The 20379-nt window shown below is 45.0% G+C and overlaps 1 protein-coding gene across 1 annotated transcript in view; it reads left to right on the top strand.

The window, feature by feature from the left end:
* Nucleotides 1-17827: 17827 nt before the first annotated feature.
* SHB (SH2 domain containing adaptor protein B) overlaps nucleotides 17828-20379 on the top strand; it is a 68393-nt gene continuing 65841 nt past the window's right edge. Inside the window, exon 1 of the mRNA XM_009898293.2 lies at nucleotides 17828-18437. Within this exon, the coding sequence (XP_009896595.1) occupies nucleotides 17862-18437 (576 nt within the window). The 5' untranslated portion in view covers nucleotides 17828-17861. The remainder of the gene's footprint in view (nucleotides 18438-20379) is intronic.

Below are 20379 nucleotides of genomic sequence, written 5' to 3'. Positions count from 1 at the left end.
AAGTTAAAATCACTATGAATTTATATCTTTTTGTAGTTGAGGAAAACACATTTCAAAGGAATCTTTAAAACTATTATTGTTGCTACAGTACCTATTCTTCTAAAATTTTGCTCTTAATACTTAAGCTGAATACTGCCACATGCTTTGCATGCATTCAATTATTCTCGTGCAATCTTGTGATTATAAAATCTGAAGCACAGAAATGCTGGCTGATCATTACACAGCAGTGCTCAATGTGGCTGAGACAAACAACAGCATCCTTGCCTGTACTAGGAATAGTGTGGCCAGCAGAAGTAGGGAAGTTGTCATGCCCCAGTCAGCACTGATGAAACTGCACCTCAAATACTGTGTTCAGTTTTGGGCCCCATACTACAAGAAGGGCATGAGTTGCTGCAGTGAAGCTGGTGAAGGGTCTAGAGAACAAGTATTGCAGTGCAATGCCCTGGAAATCCATGAGGAATTAGTTTGGGACCTGCAGAGCCACTTGGACACTCACAAGTCCATGGGACTGGATGGAATCTATCCTAGGGTGCTGAGAGAGCTGGCAGATGAGCTGGCCAAGCCGCTCTCCATCATTTCCCTCCAGTCCTGGCTCACTGGAGAGGTCCCAGATGACTGGAAACTGGCCAGTGTGGTCCCCATCCACAAGAAGGGTCGGATGGAGGAACCTGGAAACTACAGGCCAGTCAGCCTGACCTCAGTGCCAGGGAAAGTGATGGAACAGATTATCCTGGCGGCAATAACTGCGCACCTGAAGGATGGCCAAGGGCTCAGGTCCAGCCAGCATGGATTTAGGAAGGGCAGGTCCTGCCTCTCCAACCTGATCTCCTTCTATGATCAGGTGACCCATCTGGTGGACTTGGGGAGGCCTGTGGATGTGGTCTACCTGGACTTCAGCAAGGCCTTTGACAGTGTCCCCCACAGCAGACTGCTGGTTAAGCTGTCAGCTCGTGGCTTGGACAGCAACACTCTGTGCTGGGTTAGGAACTGGCTGGAGGGCTGAGCCCAGAGAGTGGTGGTGAATGGTGCCACATCCGGCTGGCGGCCAGTCACCAGTGGCGTCCCCCAGGGATCAGTGCTGGGCCCCATCCTCTTTAACATCTTCAGTGATGATCTGGATGAGGGGATTGAGTCAGTCATCAGCAAGTTTGCAGATGACACCAAGTTAGGAGCAGATGTTGGTCAGTTAGAAGGTAGAAAGGCTCTGCAGAGGGACCTCGACCGACTGGACAGATGGGCAGAGTCTAATGGGATGGCATTTAACAAGTCCAAGTGCTGGGTGCTGAACTTTGGCCATGGCAACCCCATGCAGAGCTACAGGCTGGGGTCAGGGAGTTGCCAAACAGAGAGGGACCTGGGGGTACCGATTGACAGCTGCCTAAACATGAGCCAGCAGTGTGCCCAGGTGGCCAAGAGGGCCAATGGCATCCTGGCCTGTATTAGGAACAGTGTGGCCAGCAGGAGCAGGGAGGTCATTGTGCCCCTGTACTCTGCATTGGTTAGGCCACACCTTGAGTACTGTGTCCAGTTCTGGGCCCCTCAGTTTAAGAAGGACATTGAGACACTTGAACGTGTCCAGAGAAGGGCAACAAGGCTGGGGAGAGGCCTTGAGCACAGCCCTGTGAGGAGAGGCTGAGGAAGCTGGGATTGTTTATCCTGGAGAAGGATCGGGGTGACCTCATTGCCCTCTACAACTGCCTGAAGGGTGGTTGTAGCCAGGAAGGGGTTGGTCTCTTCTCTCAGGCAACCAGCACCAGAACAAGGGGACACAGTCTCAGGTTGTGTCAGGGGAGGTTTAGACTCGAGGTGAGGAGAAGGTTCTTCACTGAGCGAGTCGCTCGTCATTGGAATGGGCTGCCCAGGGAGGTGGTGGAGTCACCGTCCCTGGAGGTGTTCAAGAGGAGATCGGACGTGGCACTTGGTGCCATGGTCTAGTCGTGAGGTCTGTTGGGACAGGTTGGACTTGATGATCCTTGGGGTCTCTTCCAACCTTAGTTATACTGTGATACTGTGAATGGCTGGGGGAACTGGCATTGTTTAGTCTGGAGAAGAGGAGGCTGAGGGGAGACCTCACTGATCTCTACAACTACCTGAAAGGAGGTTGTGATGAGCTGGGTGTTCGTATTTTCTCCCTCTTATGAAGTGACAGAACAAGAGGAAATGGCCTCAAGTTTGTGCCCAGAGGATGTTACAGTTGGATTTAGAAAACATTTATTTACTGGAAGAGTGGTCAGGCACTGGAACAAGCTGCCCATTGAAGTAGTGGTCACCATTCCTGGAGGTGTTTAAAAACCATGCAGACATGGGACTTTGACACATGGTTACATGGCTATGGTGATGTTAGACCAATTGTTGGACTCAATGATGTTAAAGGTCTTTTCCAAACAAAGCAATTCTGTGATTCTGTGATTTCATATGACTTCTTTACTCTGAAAAGCAGAAGGAAAGTGCCAAAACATCATTTTTTTATAATGACAGAACACAGATATAATTGCAGTGGCACTTGTTAATGCTGTCTTATTAGTAGCCATAATCATTTCCCAGACACATTACTGTTACACATTTCATGATGTTTGTTTTCACTAAACTAATGCAGTAGATATATGTTCTTGAATATGCAGAAAAACACTAATGGCAGCAGCATTTTGGGTTACTGCAGCAAGCAAATATCTTCCAGATATTAACAAATGTGTACTTACAGCATTACAGGGAACACAAATTAATAAACCTATTTTACATAGAGAAAACAATGAATAGAGAAGAAAAGCACTGAGACCTGCAGAGGGAGCATTATTCAAAGGTGGGAAATAGATGGCCTTTATACCACAGGCATGAACTCATCCCTTATTATAGCTCAAATCCCTACACACAGTCTTTCCCACTCTTACCAGGCTGGCTCTTCCAGTGATCCAAAGAAAGGAAAAACAACATTCAGGAGAGGCATAGGGTTTAGACTTTAACCTGATCTTCACTTTCCTCTGTAGTCTCTGTAGGCAGGTGAGCTGAGTTACGGCAAAACTGACTTCTGGGGAAGATGCTGAGGATTCCCCAGAAATCTTACAAAGGAACTTAGAGACTGAACCTGTGCAGTTAACATTGTGGTTTCACCATGTCTGGAACACTGTACCACTTTGAAATAAGGTGCTCCCTAGTTTACATTTGCTAAAAGATCTGGTAACCAGCTGTGGCAGTTTTAGGCTGTGCCTTTAAAATTAGCTGCAGATTTCAAGCAGAAAAGTAGAAAAATACAAATAATTTACTATTGGGTGCAAAAGGAAAATAAAATATTTTTCTAAACAAATTCATTGGACAAAATGTGTGGGATGGATACAGATGTACCCTAACAATAGCCCCAGTTCTTTCAGCCCCTGATCATAGCAGAGGTGCTCCACCCTCTTGTGCTCTAGCAGGTCCATGTCTTTCTTGTGTTGGGGGCTCTAGATCTGGACACAGTACTGCAGGTGAGGTCTCATCAGCACAGAGTGATAACCCAGAATCACCTCTCTTGGCCTGCCGGCCACGCTTCTTTTGACACAGTTCAGGACGCAATTGTCTTGAGGGCTGCAAGTGCACATTGTTTTCTCACATCCAGTTTCTCATCCACCAGTACCCCCAAGTCCTTTTCTGCAGGGCTGTTCTCAATCTTGTCATCCCAGACCAAGGTGCAGGATATATTTTGCCTTATTGAACCTCATGAAACTCTCTTCAGCCCACCTCTCCAGCCTGTCCAGGTCACTCTGAGTAGCAGCCCATCCTTCAATCTTGTCAAATGCACCTCTCATCTTGGTATCATCTGCATTCTTGCTGAGGGTGCACTCCATCTTGCTGTCTGTATCATTGATGAAGATATTGAACAGCACTGGTCCCAGTACAGACCCTTGAGGGACACCACTTGTTACCTGTCTCCCTTTGGACATTGAGCCATTGACCACTACCCTTGGGATGAAACCATCCAACAAATTTGTTATCCACTGGACAGTGTACCCATCAGATCCATATCTCTCCAGTTTAAAAGAAGGATGTTGTGGGGTTCTCTGTCAAAGGCTTTATAAAAGTCCAGATAGAGGACACCTGTCTTCCCTTGTCCACTGATGTAGTTACAACATTGTAGAAAGCCACGAGGCTGCTCAGGCAGGACTTGCCCTTGGTCTTGCCCTGTGCTTTCACATGTGATACCCCAAAGAAGGAATTCAGGATTCCTAGTACCCACTGAGGGTGTCAGATGGACTTTCTTTAGGATATTAGTTTCCTATTACATAATGCTGGTAAGGTTCCTTGGTAAGTGGCTTGATGTCCAGACAGAGACAGGTGACAAGTGATGTTCCTCAGGGGTCTGTACTGACAGCAGTGCCATTCAATACCTTAATCAATGATATAGATGGTAACTTCACAGATAATACCAAGCTAAGTGATGCAGTCAATGTGCTAGAGGCATGGGGTGTCATCCAGAAGCATTTGGACAACCTGGAGAAGTGGGCTCAGGTGAATCTCATGAGGTTAAATAAGGTCCAGTGCAAGGTCCTGCACCTGGGTCAGAACAACCCTCATTATCATTATAGCCTGGAGGATGATGAAATTGAGAGCAGCCCTGTGGAAAAGGGCTTGGGGATACTGTTGGATTAAGAGCTAGACAAGAGCCAGCAATGTCCACTTTTAGCCCAGAAGGCAAATTACATACTGGTTTGCATCAAAAGAAGCGCTGCCAGCAGATCAAGAGAGGTGATTCTGCCACTCCACTCTGCTCTCATGACACCTTCCTTGGAGTTCTGTGTCCAGCTCTGAGGCTCTCAAATAGAATTTCAGACAGAATAGAATTTCTGCAACTGCAGTGCACCGAGGCAGGACCCAGGCACCCACTGTGCAGGACAGCACATCCCCCATTCACTGAGCCAGCTTTCCTCTCCTGAGAGGCCAGCGTGGCATGGGCAGAGACTGCTGGAGCAGCAGTGCTTTCACCACAGGGAGGGAGGTACTGAGCCACATGGGCTCATTCCTGATTTGTTCTCCAGCTGGTCATGTGGCCAGGGATAGGGATGGTGGTAACTCACTACAAAGCTGTTTTCAAAAGATCTGTGTCGACCCAGACTGAGGTCGAACTTAAGCCGGCATGTGTCCAGGCTGCAGGGAGTGCTGGAGCCTGGCACCTGAAATGAAGGGCAATGGAGATAACACCTGCATTAGGTGTGAGCAGCTCAATTATCTGCTTAGTCTAGTGGGTGAACTGAAGGAAGAAGTTGCTAGACTTAGGACTGTAAGGGAATGTGAAAGGAAGTTGGATTTGAGAAACCAGGCTCTGCAGGCTCCCCTAGCAGAGGGAGGTGACCCAAGATGTGGCAGGAAATGGATACAAGTCCCTGTTAGGAGAAGTAAAGTAAAACCCTCATGGCTCCCCTCACCTTCCCAGCTGCCCTTGCAAAACAAGTATGGGGTACTGGAAGTTGAGGATGAGGTGAATGAGAAGACAGAAGACACACCATCTACAGCAAGACAGCCCACCCCCTGCATCAGGACTTGTTCCCTTAAAAAACAGAGGAGGGTAATTGTTATTGGTGATTCCCTCCTGAGGGGAACAGAGGGCCCCATATGTTGGCCAGATCCATCCCACAGGGAAGTCTGCTGCCTCCCTGGGGCCTGAGTCAGAGATGTTACCAGAAGGCTGCAAAGTCTGGTACAGTCCTCTGATTACTATTCCTTGATAGTTATGCAGGCAGGGAGCGATGATGTTGAAACCAGAGGTCCAAAGGCAATCAAAGGACTTCAAGACTCTGGGAAAACTGGTTGAGGGGTCAGGGGCACAGGTAATTTTTTCATCAATACCCTCAGTTGCAGGAAGGAATACTGAAAGGAACAGGACAACAGGTGTAATGAACAAGTAGCTCAGAGGCTGGTGCCACCAACAGAATTTTGAGGTTTTCAGTCTTGGGGAACTTCCTATGGCACAGGGTCTGCTAGCAACAGATGGAGTACATCCATCCCAGAGGGGGAGAAAAATCCTAGCACATGAGAACAGCCTGTCCCACAGAGGGAAAAGGGTTCTAGGAAGGGAGTTGGCAGGTCTCACTGACAGGGCTTTAAACTAGGTTTGAAGGGGGAAGGGGCTGAAACCAGCCCCCCCAGACAGGAGTCTGAGGGTGGTAAGCTGCAGCCAGGGGTGAAACCAGCAGCCCAGCTGAAGTGCATGTACACTAATGCACACAGCATGGGTAACAAACAAGAGGAGCTGGAAGCCTTGTTACAGTAGGAAAGTTATGATGTAGTTGTCATCAGAGGAATATGGTTGGATGACTCACATGACCAGAGCACTGTAACCGATGGCTACAGGCTCTTCAGGAGAGACAGGTGAGGGAGAAGGGGTGGAGGGGTAGCCCTGTACATCAGGGAGGATCTAGACTCCATGGAACTAGAGATTAAGGATGATGAAGTTGAGTGCTTGTGGGTGAGAATTAGAGGGAAGACCAACAAGGCTGACATCCTGGTTGGAGTCTGTTATAGATCACCCAACCAGGATGAAGAGGTTGATGAATTACTCTATAGGCAGCTAGAGGCTGTCTCACGATCACCAGGCCTTGTTCTTATGGGCAACTTTAACCTGCCTGCTATCTGCTAGGAACTCAACACAGCAGAGAGGAGGCAGTCTAGAAGGTTTTTAGAGTGTATGAAGGATAGCTTCCAATCCCAGCTGCTGTGTGAGCCTACCAGGGGTAAGGCTTTGCTTGCCCTTCTTTTTACAAGCAGAGAAGGGCTGGTGAGAGATGTGGTGGTTGGAGGCTGTCTGGGGTCCAGTGACCATGAGGTAATTGAGTTTTCAGTATGCAGTCAAGCTAAGAGCAACAAAACCTCTACTCTGGACTTCTGGAGGGCAGACTTCAGGTTACTCAAGGAGCTAACTCAGAAGGTACCTTGGGAAACAGCCCTTAAAAACAAAGGGGTTCAGGAGGGCTGAAACTACTTCAGGAAAGAATTCTTGAAGGTGCAGGAACAGGCTGTGCAGATGTGCCGGAAGATGAGCTGCTGGGGCAGACGGCCAGCCTGGATGGGCAATGAACTTCTGAGTGAATGAAGGGAAAGAGAGAGGGTGTATCACCTTTGGAAGGAAGAAGAGGTAAGCCATGAAATGTTTAAGGATGTTGCTAGGTCATGTAGGAAAAAAACTGAGGCAAAAGCACATTTAGAGTTTAGACTGGTCACTGCTGTGAAGGACAACAAAAAATCCTTCTACAAATATATTAATGGCAAGAGGAGGGGCAAGGACAACCTCCACTCCTTGGTGGACATGGAGGGGAATATTGTAACTAAAGATGAGGAAAAGGCAGAGGTACTTAACACCTTCTTTGCCTCGATTTTTAATAGCAGGACAGAATGTCTTCCAGACAGCTGGCCTCCTGAGCTGGCAGATGGAGCCAGGGAGCAGTGTAGTTCCCCTGTGATCCCCTGAGACCTCCTTAGCCGCTTGGATCCCCACAAGTCCCTGGGACCTGTTAGAGGGTAAGAGAGCTCTGCAGAGGGACTTTGACAAGCTGGAGAGATGGGCAGAGTCCAACATGATGACATTCAACAAGTCCAAGTGCCAGGTGCTGCACTTTGGCCACAAGAACCCCATGCAGTGCTACAGGCTGGGGTCAGAGTGGCTGGAGAGCAGACAGGAAGAAAGGGACCTTGGGGTACTGGTTGATAGTAGGCTGAACATGAGCCAGCAGTGTGCCCAGGTGGCCAAAAAGGCCAATGGCATCCTGGCCTGTATCAGAAGCAATGTGGCCAGCAGGAGCAGGGAGATCACTCTGCCCCTGCACTCAGCACTGGTTAGGCCATACCTTGAGTCCTGTGTCCAGTTCTAGGCCCCTCAGTTTAGGAAAGATGTTGAGTTGATGGAACATGTCCAGATAAGGGCAACAAAGCTGGTGAGAGCACAAGCCCTATGAGGAGAGGCTGAGAGAGCTAGGGTTGCTTAGCCTGAAGAAGAGGAGGCTCAGGGGAGACCATATTTCTCTCTACAACTACCTGAGGAGAGGTTGTAGCTAGGTGGGGGTTGATCTTCTCCCAGGCAACCTGTGTCAAAATGAGAGGACACAGCCTCAAGCTGCATCAGGGGAGGTTTAGGGCGGATGTTAGGAAGAAGTTCTTCACAGAAAGAGTGATTGGCCTTTGGAATGGGCTGCCCAGGGAGGTGGTGAAGTCACCATCACTGGAGGTGTTTAGGAAGAGACTGTATGGGGCACTTAGTGCCATGGTTTAGTTGATTAGATGGTGTTGGGTGATAGGACTAGATGATCTCGAAGGTCTTTTCCAACCTGGTTAATTCTATTTGAAATTCTATTCTGTTATAGATCTGGTTATAGATCTGACACCACAGCAGTCTGCTGTAAGTCCAGATGCATTCAGCAGTGAGATGCACAAATAACACATTTTATTTTCACTTGCAGCATACAGATTCTTTACAATTGCCAGTGATAGGAACTTACCTGGACAAATGGTTATATAGCTTTAAGAGAATACAATTGCAATTACACACGTAATTACCCGGAGCAAAATATATTCAACAACATAGCAAGGAAGCACCATAGCAAAAGAGCATCCCTTCTGGGGAGGGCAAGGAGGACAAAGCCAGTCAGTGTTTCTCTAGGGCTAGGTGAATTCTTATCCAAGAAATTTGGTGCCAAAAGGGCTGATATTTATACCTTGGTTTTCTATTGTGTAAAGTGTGGAGGTGAGACTATAGCTATATCATAAAGTGAACTTCTCAGTTGCACAAACATTTCTCAATGGGTCTTTCACACTTCCTGTCTTCTGCTAGGAAAAATCAAATTCTGCCAGGGCAAATTGATTGTGGACAGGAATAGTCAACTAATGTGACAAGCAAGACAAAAGGAATACCAGGGCCACACCTGGTCCAAATCAACATTCCTTTTTGATCCCAACTCAACACAGACAGCTGGCCCTTCACCCAGTTGCACCATCTGTTTTAGACCTGGATGCTTTTGGCAGTTAGGAGATTTCCTGTTTCCAATATTTGTGCTTCCAACATCCTCCTGTGCTGGTCTTTGCAATGCACACCACAATCATCAGGACTGGGTTCTAAAGCAGTTTTGGGCATTTCAAATATTTAAGAACTATTACAATCCAGTCTATGGGTATCCAGGTGAAGAAGAACAATAAAAAAAGTCTTTCAAACATTTTACTTTTAGTGACAAAGCTGTGTCTGGCATGATTCTATGACTGGTTGAATCTTCTCTGAATCACTATTGATTGGCTTAGACTAATTGGATAATGCAGGAACATTCTAATTTTTTGTAACCAAGACAGACTTTTTTTCATGACAAGTCTCTCAGTTTTTCTGGCTAAGCAAATTTGAGGCAGTGTGAAGGGGTGACTGGAGCCTGGATGGAGTTAAGCAAATTGTGGCAGATCAGACAGAAATTGAATTACTTTTGACATTATAAGTCACTTTGAGGAGTGATTCATAGTGGTGAACACTGTTTGAAATTTTTGTCTTTAGTGTTTAACTAAATGTGCCATGCAACCACGTTGTCCCGCAGCTACGAGAATTCGGCCATGTGTATTGGAAATTATTCAACAGCTGTTTCACTGGTGTGATAAATATGCACATACTTGGGAAGATTTAATTGTAGACATAACAAACAAAACACCCTCTAAATTATCAAATTCTCCAAGCTTGGCTGGAGCAACGCAGATGGATCAAGAAAGAAGGACCAGTTCTATTGTTTAGAGAGGTAAGAGATTATATTTGAACTTTCTGCTACGACAGTGATGGACAAACTTGTAAAGTGTCCTGTGCCTCAGTGTCAAATATGTAGTTTACAAAATGATCTTCAACAGTAGGTGAGTGAAGAACACAAGAACATGATCAGTCTTACATGTCTTAGAGGAAGTGAGGAATTATTAAAAAGGCACATGTTTGGCATACAGATCATAGAATATTCAAGAATCTGCTGGGATGCTGATATTGTGGCTGCCAATTACCCTGTACTGGTCTATTTCATTATTTTTCATTTTGATTCGTTCATCTTGGCAGAAACAAACTAGAGTGCTTGCTTTCAGTGCTCAGAGACTAAGCAAAAGAGAAGAGATGTTTCAGTATCATATGATGGACAGAACTAAAACACAAGACTCTATCAATTAATTCGTTCTCATGTTTTCACTGTACCACAGTGAAGTCATAGAGCAGCCCCTGAGATCTGCACAAAATTCACTTGCTGATGCCTGCTGAGCTGTTTCACAATTACATGCCTCAGATAACTTGGGGGTGAATAACATGTCCAGGTTCTGAATGACAAAATGGGCAATTCAGTGAAGAATTCTTTAAGAAACACCATGATAGTACTAGATTTTCTTTCAGACTCTCTATCCCTATAGGTCTGGGAGTATGGGTTCATGAAGTCATTATGGTGTCATATGGTGCACTGTGGACAACGTTCAATCTGTTCATTAGTCTCACTGTACACACCAAAAGGCATTACATTTCACTGCACTCACTGTCATTTACACAAACAGACATGACTGGGCTGCCTTCAGAGAACCAAAGGGTTACACAGGAACTGACTGGCTTTCAATTTAGTCAGGGTTGTCACCTCATATAGTGTACTGCAGAATGCATGCCCACAGCTACTCACATGCCCCATGAGCGTTAGCACTTCCGGTTCAACAGCACTCTTAACCATATGGAATAATGTTATTTTGCTGGAGGCACGTGAACCAAGTACAGCCAGCAAGCATAATATGAACAGTAGTCAGATTCATGCAATATACTTCAGACTCAAACTCTTTGAGTGTGAGCATCACAGTTTGTCCACACAACCTCTGAAAATGGCCAAGAGAGCTCTCTTGCTCCCATGAACAGGTGAAAAATACACAGAGGTCAAAAGGGTCAATTTCAGAAGTAGTCATGTTGGACAGGGGTCTGAGCAACTAGATCTAGTTGAAGATGTCTTTGTCTTTGTCTTTGCAAGGTGGGCTGTATAAGATGGCTTTTAAAAGTCCCTTCTAACCCAAACTATTTTGTGATTCTATGTTGACTGTGATTCTATTATTTATTTGTTGAAGAAGAAAGTCTGTCCTGAATTATTTCGAAGTATCAATTCTTTCAAAGTACCACTTCCCAGTGGTGGAGTCATCTTCCCTGGAAGCAATTTACATGGTGTGTAGAGTGGTACTCAGAAACACAGTTTGGTGGTAACCTAGCAGTGCTGGGTTAGCAGATGGACTTGATGATCTCAAAGGTCTCTTCTAATCAAAACAACTCCATGGTTCTATGATCATCTGCCTTTATTCAGGGAAAAACTCAAAACAAAACCCAAACTATACAATATCCTCAAAAAATATCTTCTATATTTAAAAATCTCTACATTTCACCATTCTCTACTAAAAAACACCACAGATGCCAGCTGGCATATCTAGACATCCTCCACTTGAACCTGAAGTGAATATTTTAAAAGGAGACAAAAAATTACTAACATTTTTTTCTCATTAAAAAAAAATAAATCTTTACCCAAGATCAATGCATGTGAGGTAAACACTACAGGATTTTTATCAAGTTGTCAGTCTATAATCAGTGACCACTAGTTTCTCTATGGTCAGACTATGAACATTCTTTATAACTTGGTGAAACATGAGGGACAGTGTAAAGGATGCAACTAGGTACAGAAAATACCTCAGATATTTGGGTGAGTTATATTACCTTAACTGGCCAGTCCTGCCAGTTGACCACATTTGAACAAAAGGTACTTTCATTGTTTCAAAGCATGCAAATCTGCTTCTGGATTACTAGTACAACCATTGCAAAATTTCTCATTATGTATCATGGTCATGTCTAGACATCTAAACACTAGCAGACATCACATAAATGGAAGTCATTAACCTTGTATTGAGTCCAATGGAATGAACTATCTCATAAGAAGACACAGACTCAAAGGTAGGAGTAATTTATTAAATTATCAGAGAACCCTGAGCTGCCCTGCAGCATATGTCAATATACAAGTCACTGAACCATTTTGTTTAGAAGCAGAATGCCTCTGCAATGGCACAGAAGTGCTAGAAAAATGCTACTGTAAATGGCTATTGCTGACTCTTGCAAGTTTCAAGCCACACTTGATCTGGATTAACAGGAACAATATTCTTCTTTGAATCCAAAATGAACAGAAAATCAAAAGCAAAATCTGTACTAACCTTCCAACAGAGTGGAGGAACTGTACTTCTTTCTGCAGTAACAGAAACCTCAAGAGAATGAAGTAGGACAAGACCTCTGGAAGTCATTAATTCATTCTTCTGCTTGAAAGAGGGCAATGTGAAAACACAACCTGTAATATGATAGAATATTCTGTTTGCATTGTAGATTTGGGAAGTTTTAGAATCAAAGTCGCATGCAGAAACTTAATTCAAGACCTTACTTGCAAATGTTATAATTTAGCCTTTAATTACAGAATTATGTTTGCATATAATTCAGGCTCTAACTGGACCAACTGGATGGATTGCATGTTAGGAGCCTATGTTCAACATTAACTTCCTTTCTTGTTTCACACATGGAGCAATACTTCATCCTCTACAGACCAGCTGTGAAAACAGGATTATGAAATTTCTCATATCTCTTGTCCCAGTAGTTGCCACCTGTGTATTTCAGAAGCATCTATATATAATCACTTGGTCCAATTGTTGAGGCTGAACTCATTGTGCTGCAGTATCTGCACCAGCATTTCAAAAGCATGTAAATGTTTATAGGTGGATGTGTTTGTCTCATAGAGTCTCTAGGTTTGAGCTCCACCTCAATTTGTTGTAATTGATCAGGGCAGGTTAAGTTTTCTTATCATGATGAACTTTCTATGTGTCTGTTCTAATGCTCTGCTGAGAAGCTAATTTTGAAGAAATGTTCACTTCCAACTCCTTACAAGTGAAAATTATGAAGAGGAATGATTCTGACATTTTTCTTGGAGGGTACACAGGTTGAATCCTGTAAAACATTTTCTTCTTACCCCACTGAAAAATTATTTAGGAATCCTGAGCCTGATATGAATAAGCATTAAAAAGAATCAACCAAGACTAGATGATTTCCTGAGGTCCCTTCCAAACCCTATCATTCTGTGATTCATACTTCCACAGAACAACATAGGTCACCTGTACATTAAAACCTGTTTCCTGTGTATTCTTAAGGGACACACAGACATCTAGCTTGACAGAAATTTGATTCCAGTGTCCTAAGATCAAATGCCCTAAATAAACATCAGGAATGTGGCTTTACATTGGGAATTCTTCCTCTAATAGATATCATTAGTTTGACTACAAAGTAACAAGTAAAAAAAGACAAATTTTGAAAAGGTTAAGAAATATATGTATAAACTTTGGAATGTGCTCCTAAATAAGGTCATTCTAGAAAAATCATGGAAGTTCTTAAGGCTTTAGACCACTTAACAATTTTTCTCTGGGCTCATAAGCGCATAAGAAAAGGGACAGAAGGACCTTACTGTATAGTGCAAGTGCCGCTTTTTGTGTGATGTTGGATTTGTTGTAAGTCTTCAGAGCCTTATCTTGAAACCGGAAAATGTAACAGTGAGCACTTCTTAAGGATAAACTAGATACTGGAGTATGCCATTTTAGAAAGTAGAAAAACCTGATCTTCATGGTAATCCTGCATTTAGTCATACACATACATAGAAAAGAAAACACTCAAAATTTTTGTAGCCTGTGAGCAGCAACAATGATCTGTAATCACTACCTGCATATGATGCAATATATGCAAAGAAGAGGAAATTTAATGCATTACAGATGCTACACATTCTTTTTTAACTATCTGATATTAATTACCAGGAAGTGTGTTTCTCTGCTTTCCGACAGCAGTTATTAATGTCCTAAATACTCACAATCTTTTGCCTAACACAAAACCACAGTAATCAGAAAAGTTTTTCTTTATTTCCATCTTTGCTATGGGTATTTCACTGTGAAGAATAATTTATTTGTCCAGAAAGTTCTTTGTTGTGTCACTAGTTACTTTTTCTTCTTTATCTTAAATTGAAATGCACTGCACTCAGGTGTGTACTGCAGCACTTATTACACATGGGAACCAGAGCATGAAAGGAAACAAATGTCTTCTGAATTCCAGATAAGTTGCTATGTAACTTCATTGCATAATTAAGTTAATACTAGGAGTGTGAACACTTAGTCAGAACAAACAAATAACTTCCATGCAATAGTATACACATAGCAAATGCCAGCTCTTCATTTGCTCTCAGTGGTGATAAGAATCTCTTTACTACTCATTCTCTAGGTTGGAACAAATTGCAAAGCTTCTCCTGGTACTTCTACTTCTCAGACATCAACATGTTCAATTCAGATTGTAACATTAGGGTTTTTATTTCACAGAGAAGTTTTAAGAAAATTCATTTTCAGCACTACCCTGCCACCCCTATGTTTGGTTAAAAAAAAGAAGGAAAAAACAAAAGCCAGAAATCAACAAAGTCATTACTCAAGTCAAACTCTGAAAAGATGAAGGCTCCAAAATGCCATGTGAAAATGCCTCAGAGCACAGACTAGGGGTGCTGTAGGTGCCGATATACCCTGCATGACCATGCATAGGGTTGGAAAGCAGCCTATGCTCATCCAAGAGTGCTGTGGTCCTTGCAGTCTCAGGCTGGAACAACCTCTGAGATTTTCACGCTTCACAGGCAATAGAAATATGAATTACATTATTCTGTCATGCCTGTCTTCAAAAATCTTTACTTTTCATTCAAAGGTATTATCCAGGTTAGGGGTTATCCAGTATTCTCATCTTTACTATTGTCTCACATTACTGAGATTTGATGGTAGGTAAATTAAGACAACCTCTCAAATATTAGAGAAGCTGCCCTGCATTGATGTGACTTTGCTCACCTCACTCCAAGCCAGTTAGTCTCAGAAAAAAATGTAGTTTCTCCTTAAGCCACAAGGGAGAGCACAGGCCTGAGTTTGGGGTAGTCCTGGGGCCTTCCTCCCCCTTCCATGCCTTCATGCTGGAGCCAACTTCTTGGTGGAAAGACTGGCAGAACAGGAATTAGAGAGCTGTTAGACTTCTAGGTAATGAGATTATTTGAGTTTTAAAGAAATTGAAACTCATATTGTTTCAGGACAAAAACTTGTCCTACATAAAGTGGCCTAGAACATGATGTTTGTAGAAAACTGCTGGGAGTCTCGCAACACACTGAAAGACCCTGGTATTAGCCAGGCAAGAAAGAGGATACTTCTTAAGCTGAGAAGCTGCTCTGAGAAAAAAAATAAAATACAGCCAGACAGGATAAATATGCCAACCAAAAATATGAGAACAGAATTACAGATGTAAACCCATAAATGTTTCCAGTTTCTCAAGCCAGTAAAGAAAGCATTCCACCCTCCCTTCCACACAAGCTGATGGCAGTGCTGCAGGAAATCCTGCCAGGAAGTAATTATTGTCAAACTCTGCATTCATAGTCGAGAAGCTGTTTTCAAGTCACTAAGGCTTACACATCTTGAACAAGCTACATGAAAATGATCAAATTGAAGGGTTCCTTTGAGTTCACGTTAAAGAAGAGGCTTCCTGCAGAGAATATGCTGGCAAAACCAAGGTTAAAATGGTCCACAAAACCAGATACAAAAATTCACATAAGAATCCAATCCATCTTTAACACATAAAGATGATGAACTCATAAAGATAACTAACTCTATTCTGCACTCATGCCACCCAGAAGCCATGGCTTGGGATGAGTGTGTCATACAACAGGTATGACTTGGATGATGTGCTTCAGCAGTGTTCACAGGGCACTACATGGGTAACTTGAAAGGGTTCTACTTCTTTACCCTCCCCTATTCTCAGAGAAAATAAGAAGAGGTGCATCATCTAAATGATTAAAAGCAATAGTGCAAAATATGACTAGCTTCTGACATCTTCAACACCACTCTTCAAAGACTCCATAACATTGCCTTTACATCTTCAAAAGGGACCTATATCTCAGTTCTAATTCCAGGACCGTTTCCCACCCCACACCCACCGCCCCTAAAAGCATGTTAGGACCTCAGCTGTTCATGCTCAAAAACATGTCCATTGCTCTTAATGATACTGGCATGTTCTTGTGCATACTTCTGACCTGTGTGAAAATAACAGAACGCCTGAGCTGCAGGTTAGCAGCTTGCTCATCTCTCTGCATTTGTGAACTTGACAAAGCAACAGGGAATAGGCACTTTACACAAAAGTATAGATCTGGAAAACCCTGTCATAAATGTGAACTGTTTAAACTGAAGGAATGAAAAGGATAATCCCAGAAGGAAAAGAACACCCATCTACGTGTTGCTTGTATTAATGGGTCTGAACTCTTATTAGTGGAAACCTCCCAAAGATGTAATTGTGAGGCCTTCTTCACCCTTTATTTGCAGTAAATTCCACTTGTGCAGTGTAGACAAAACATAACCACAACAAAATCCTCCTATTCCAGATCAGCACGTACAATCGAAGTACCACAGGCCAAGCGATCATCTGACTAGTTCATTTGTCTGCTTAACTTCTTTCTTGTGGTAGAGGTCATAAACAGGCCTGCAGACATCAGTCTAAGGATGCTCCTCTCCTCACTTGAACATCCATTCAGTGCCTCTAACTTTCTCTATGGCTAGATCAAATGAGTAAGTACTAAAGATTCAGCCAAGACTATCACAGCTAGGTGGAAAAACATCAACTATAGCAGATGTTTGCTTTCAGGCAGATGGAGAAAGGAAAAAAAAAAAAAAAAAAGAGAGCAACACTAACTGATGACACCTATGGTGGCCCAGAAAACAACAAACCTTTCCGGCAATATGCAACCTGAGCAGCACTGTGTGAGCACTGTAGGTCTTACCTAGGAACACATCTGGAAAAGCAGCCTACCAAGAAAATGCACAATACCTGTTCTCTTAGCCTCAGGTGTAGCTCGTGAACTTGGTGCCCTTTAGTAGAGGCCACCTGACCCCAGCCCAAGACTCCCCATCGCACTGAAGCATGGGAGGGACACAGGTAGCAGTACCAGAAACGCCAAAGCCCAAACTGCAAGAAAGCAGCCGAAACCACGCTAGCCCTGGCTACAGGTGTCCCAGCCCCTCCAGACGATAAGCCAGAGGACAGAGGTTCCGGAAGCTCAGGCCCTGTAGGAAAGGAAAGGCAGGCACTCCTGCCTCCTCATAGGCACAGACAAAGATCCCTGCCCTTTCACGGAAGCGGAACGGAAGCCTTGGCGGCAGCACCGGCCCGGCGGGGCCTGACAGGACGCTACTGCGTCCTTTCTGCAACGAAGCTCAGGAAGAAGCCGTGACGACACTTTCCCACTTCCCATGCTTATTGGTGCTGCGCGTCCTTCCTCGCCCGGACCTTACGAGAAGACGAGATGAATACGGAAACAAACCCTCGGCCAGCCCCTTCCTAGCCAGGGAGCAGCGCGGCGTACAGCCACCGCCTACCGGCACCTGGCCTGGCCCCGCCCGCCTCTCCCCACCCCGAGCCGCGGCAGTGGGCGGGCCTGGAGGGCGAGGCCTGCGTGTAGATAGGAGCCCTGCTACCTCCGTGCGTGTTGAGGTCTTGGCTGTACAAGCCAAATGTGGAGGAGTGCGGGCTTGGCTTGCGGAAGCTCCCGAGCCATAGGGAAGGGTACAGAGCTACAGCGATCGCCTGGCTTGGGTCCAGAACGATTCTGTCCCGCCGGGAAATTGGGTGCCTAAGCGGGGCCTTTCTAGACTTAGGCTGTGGCAGAGCGGCGTGTGCGCGGAGGAAGGTGCCCGGCCCTGCCCGCCGCCCTGCTTCTCCGTGCGGGCGGCGGCGCGGAGCAGGGCTGGCGCGCGGGAGGGCAGAGTCAGCGCGTAGCGCTGGGAGGCCGCAGCCGGGAGAGACGATGGCCAAATGGCTGAACAAGTACTTCAGCCTGGGCAATAACACGAGCAAGAGTACTCCGCAGCCTCTGCGGCCCGACTACCGAGAGAAACGCAACGGTGCCGGCAGCGCGCCCCGCCCTGATAGGCCGCCGCACCTCTACCTTCACCACCACACCTCGCCTGGCTTTCCGCACCGCCGCATGTGCGACGACACCAGTGAGCTGCTCCGCGCCTACCGAGCCCAGAAAGACCGCGATTTCGAGGACCCCTACACCGGGCCCGGCTCTTCCCTGCTCAAGTTGCGTGCCATGTGCCGCCCAGACTGTTCTGCGTCTGAGGATGTGGGCGAGGTGAGCCCCAAGGTTTTCTCCTCCTCGTCGTGCTGCGCCGCGCCCCCCGCCCCCCGTTCAGCCGGCTCCCTGCACCTGTTTCGCAGTTACAGCGAGCGCAGCCCGTCGACTCCACCTGACATGAAGTACATCTCTCCCAAGCACCGGCTTATCAAGGTTGAGAGTGGTAAGGATGGCATAGGCGAGAAGCTGAACAAGGGGTCCAAGAAGCTGGCAACGTCTGTCCCCTCTGACATGAAAGATAAAGTAAGTGTGCTCCTATACTTGCCCCTGTAGACCAGGTAGTAGGACTGGGGTTCTGTCAGCCCCTGGAAGGGGGCTAGCTCCTGTTTGACTACACATGGAGCAGCCACTGCTCTCCATCATGCTTTACTGGGTTGCATGACCTTTTTAATGTCTCGAGGCAGGGAGGGCATGTGTAAGGCTGACAGACAGAGTGTGGTGTTCTGTCCTCTGGGCTTTCAGACTTGCCTCCCTTCAGATGTAACAGGTTTGCAGGTGTGCTTAGCCCTGCTCTGGGACACACTGCTCTGTGCCAACCACATGAGTGGTACCAAGGCTCTTGGGTTGGCATTCTCCTGCAGAACAGGATGACAGTCTTTGAAGTGGTGCTTGGGGAGCACTTAGAGTGGTGTGAAAAGCCCCATGCTATGACCTGAAATTGTAGCCTCAGTCCCATTGCATGTGGTATGGAGCAGTCATATATAAAACAACCTAACAAAATAAAAATCTGATGCCATCCTGAACTGGGCTGTTGGTTTTTAAGGAGACAGTTTGTCATGTGTTTTGCAATGAATTCTTTATCTCCTAATTCAGTGTCAACAGTGAAGTTCTAAGCCCTCTGTTACAACGACATCACAACTTCTGAGATTACTGTTTTTCTGACTGGCAGGTACCTGAGGCAAACTCTGTAGCTGTTGACTCAGTTGCAAACGTCCTCCAATCTTTTACTGGTTGCTGTAGCTACAACAATGGAAAGTGCTGGGTTAAGGAACCTGGGTTATAGCTCAGAAGCTTTGCAGTGGAAAATGGTGTTAATTAGTTTATGAGCACAGCACATATACCCCTACTTCTGCTGGTCCTGTGAGTATAGGTTGGATTTTGTTTCCTATGTTAAAAATTAATATTTCTCCATTTTCTAAATGGGCATTTACAACTTTAGTGTAACAGTCACATTTTAGGAATTCTAAGTATGCACTGAATGTTATCAATTTCAATGATCTGTTTGCACATGTTTAATTACATAACAGGATTGCATTGAGTAGTGACACGTTTCCATGGCAACTTGATAAATTATATCCTGTCTGGCTGGAATTCCAAAGAAATCAGATTATGATGGTGGTGATACAAGATTAAAACCCTAAAATTTATTGCATTGTCATTTAAGTGTAATTCCGGACTGGAAGGAATCTTTTGGAGTATCCCCATGTTTATCTCAACAATTGCCCGTGTTGATACTATGTATCTGCTTTCAGCAACTTGATAGAGAAAGTAACTGCTTGGGGCAGAATGCATACAGGAGCAACGGTTACTATTTTTTCCTTTTTTTCTTTTCTGGCGGGTGTGGGGGAGATGATTTTTAAAATTTGTTTCTTTAACTATCTTTCTATTTTAGACTATACTGTAGCAATTTTCAAAGCAGAAACTACATCTTTTGCTAGGTATCTTGATACGTTCTGTGGTCATAGATCTGTGCGCTGCTTCAAGCCCTTGTTGCAGATTCTAAAACTTGCATTGAATGGCCACCTTACAGTTTCTGTTTTTAAAAGATACAGAATGCTCATGTCACGGGCACATTCTGTTTTGACAGGCAGAACTACAAGCAGGCAGTCTTAACATGTCTGACTAATAAAATTTTCCCTTCACTTCAAAAGTTGTGCGCCTGCCATCACTGCTGAAACAATGTGGTTGTGAGGGGCTATGTTATTTGCCATTTGTTCAACTGTGTTATTTCGGCCAGTCGCTGAGAGTGTTTCGACACTGTTTCGCTCAGCACAGAAGCGTGCGCTCTCCGTGTACAGAGCGTTTCCTGAAGTTTTCCGTCAGCCGGGAAACAAACGCTGAGGAAGCGGAGAGAGAGCTGGCAGGAATCGGCAGCTCTCGTCTCTTGGGAGAAGCCGACGAGTCGTGGGCGTTGCCAGGGCAATGGTGACCACACCCACGCCTATAAAAGAAACCCTCAGGGAGC

Source organism: Dryobates pubescens, chromosome Z (genome assembly GCF_014839835.1).
Source record: "Dryobates pubescens isolate bDryPub1 chromosome Z, bDryPub1.pri, whole genome shotgun sequence".
Taxonomy (NCBI): domain Eukaryota; kingdom Metazoa; phylum Chordata; class Aves; order Piciformes; family Picidae; genus Dryobates; species Dryobates pubescens.
The sequence above is the reverse complement of the archived record's forward strand: the minus strand, read 5'-3'. Positions and strand labels throughout refer to the sequence as shown.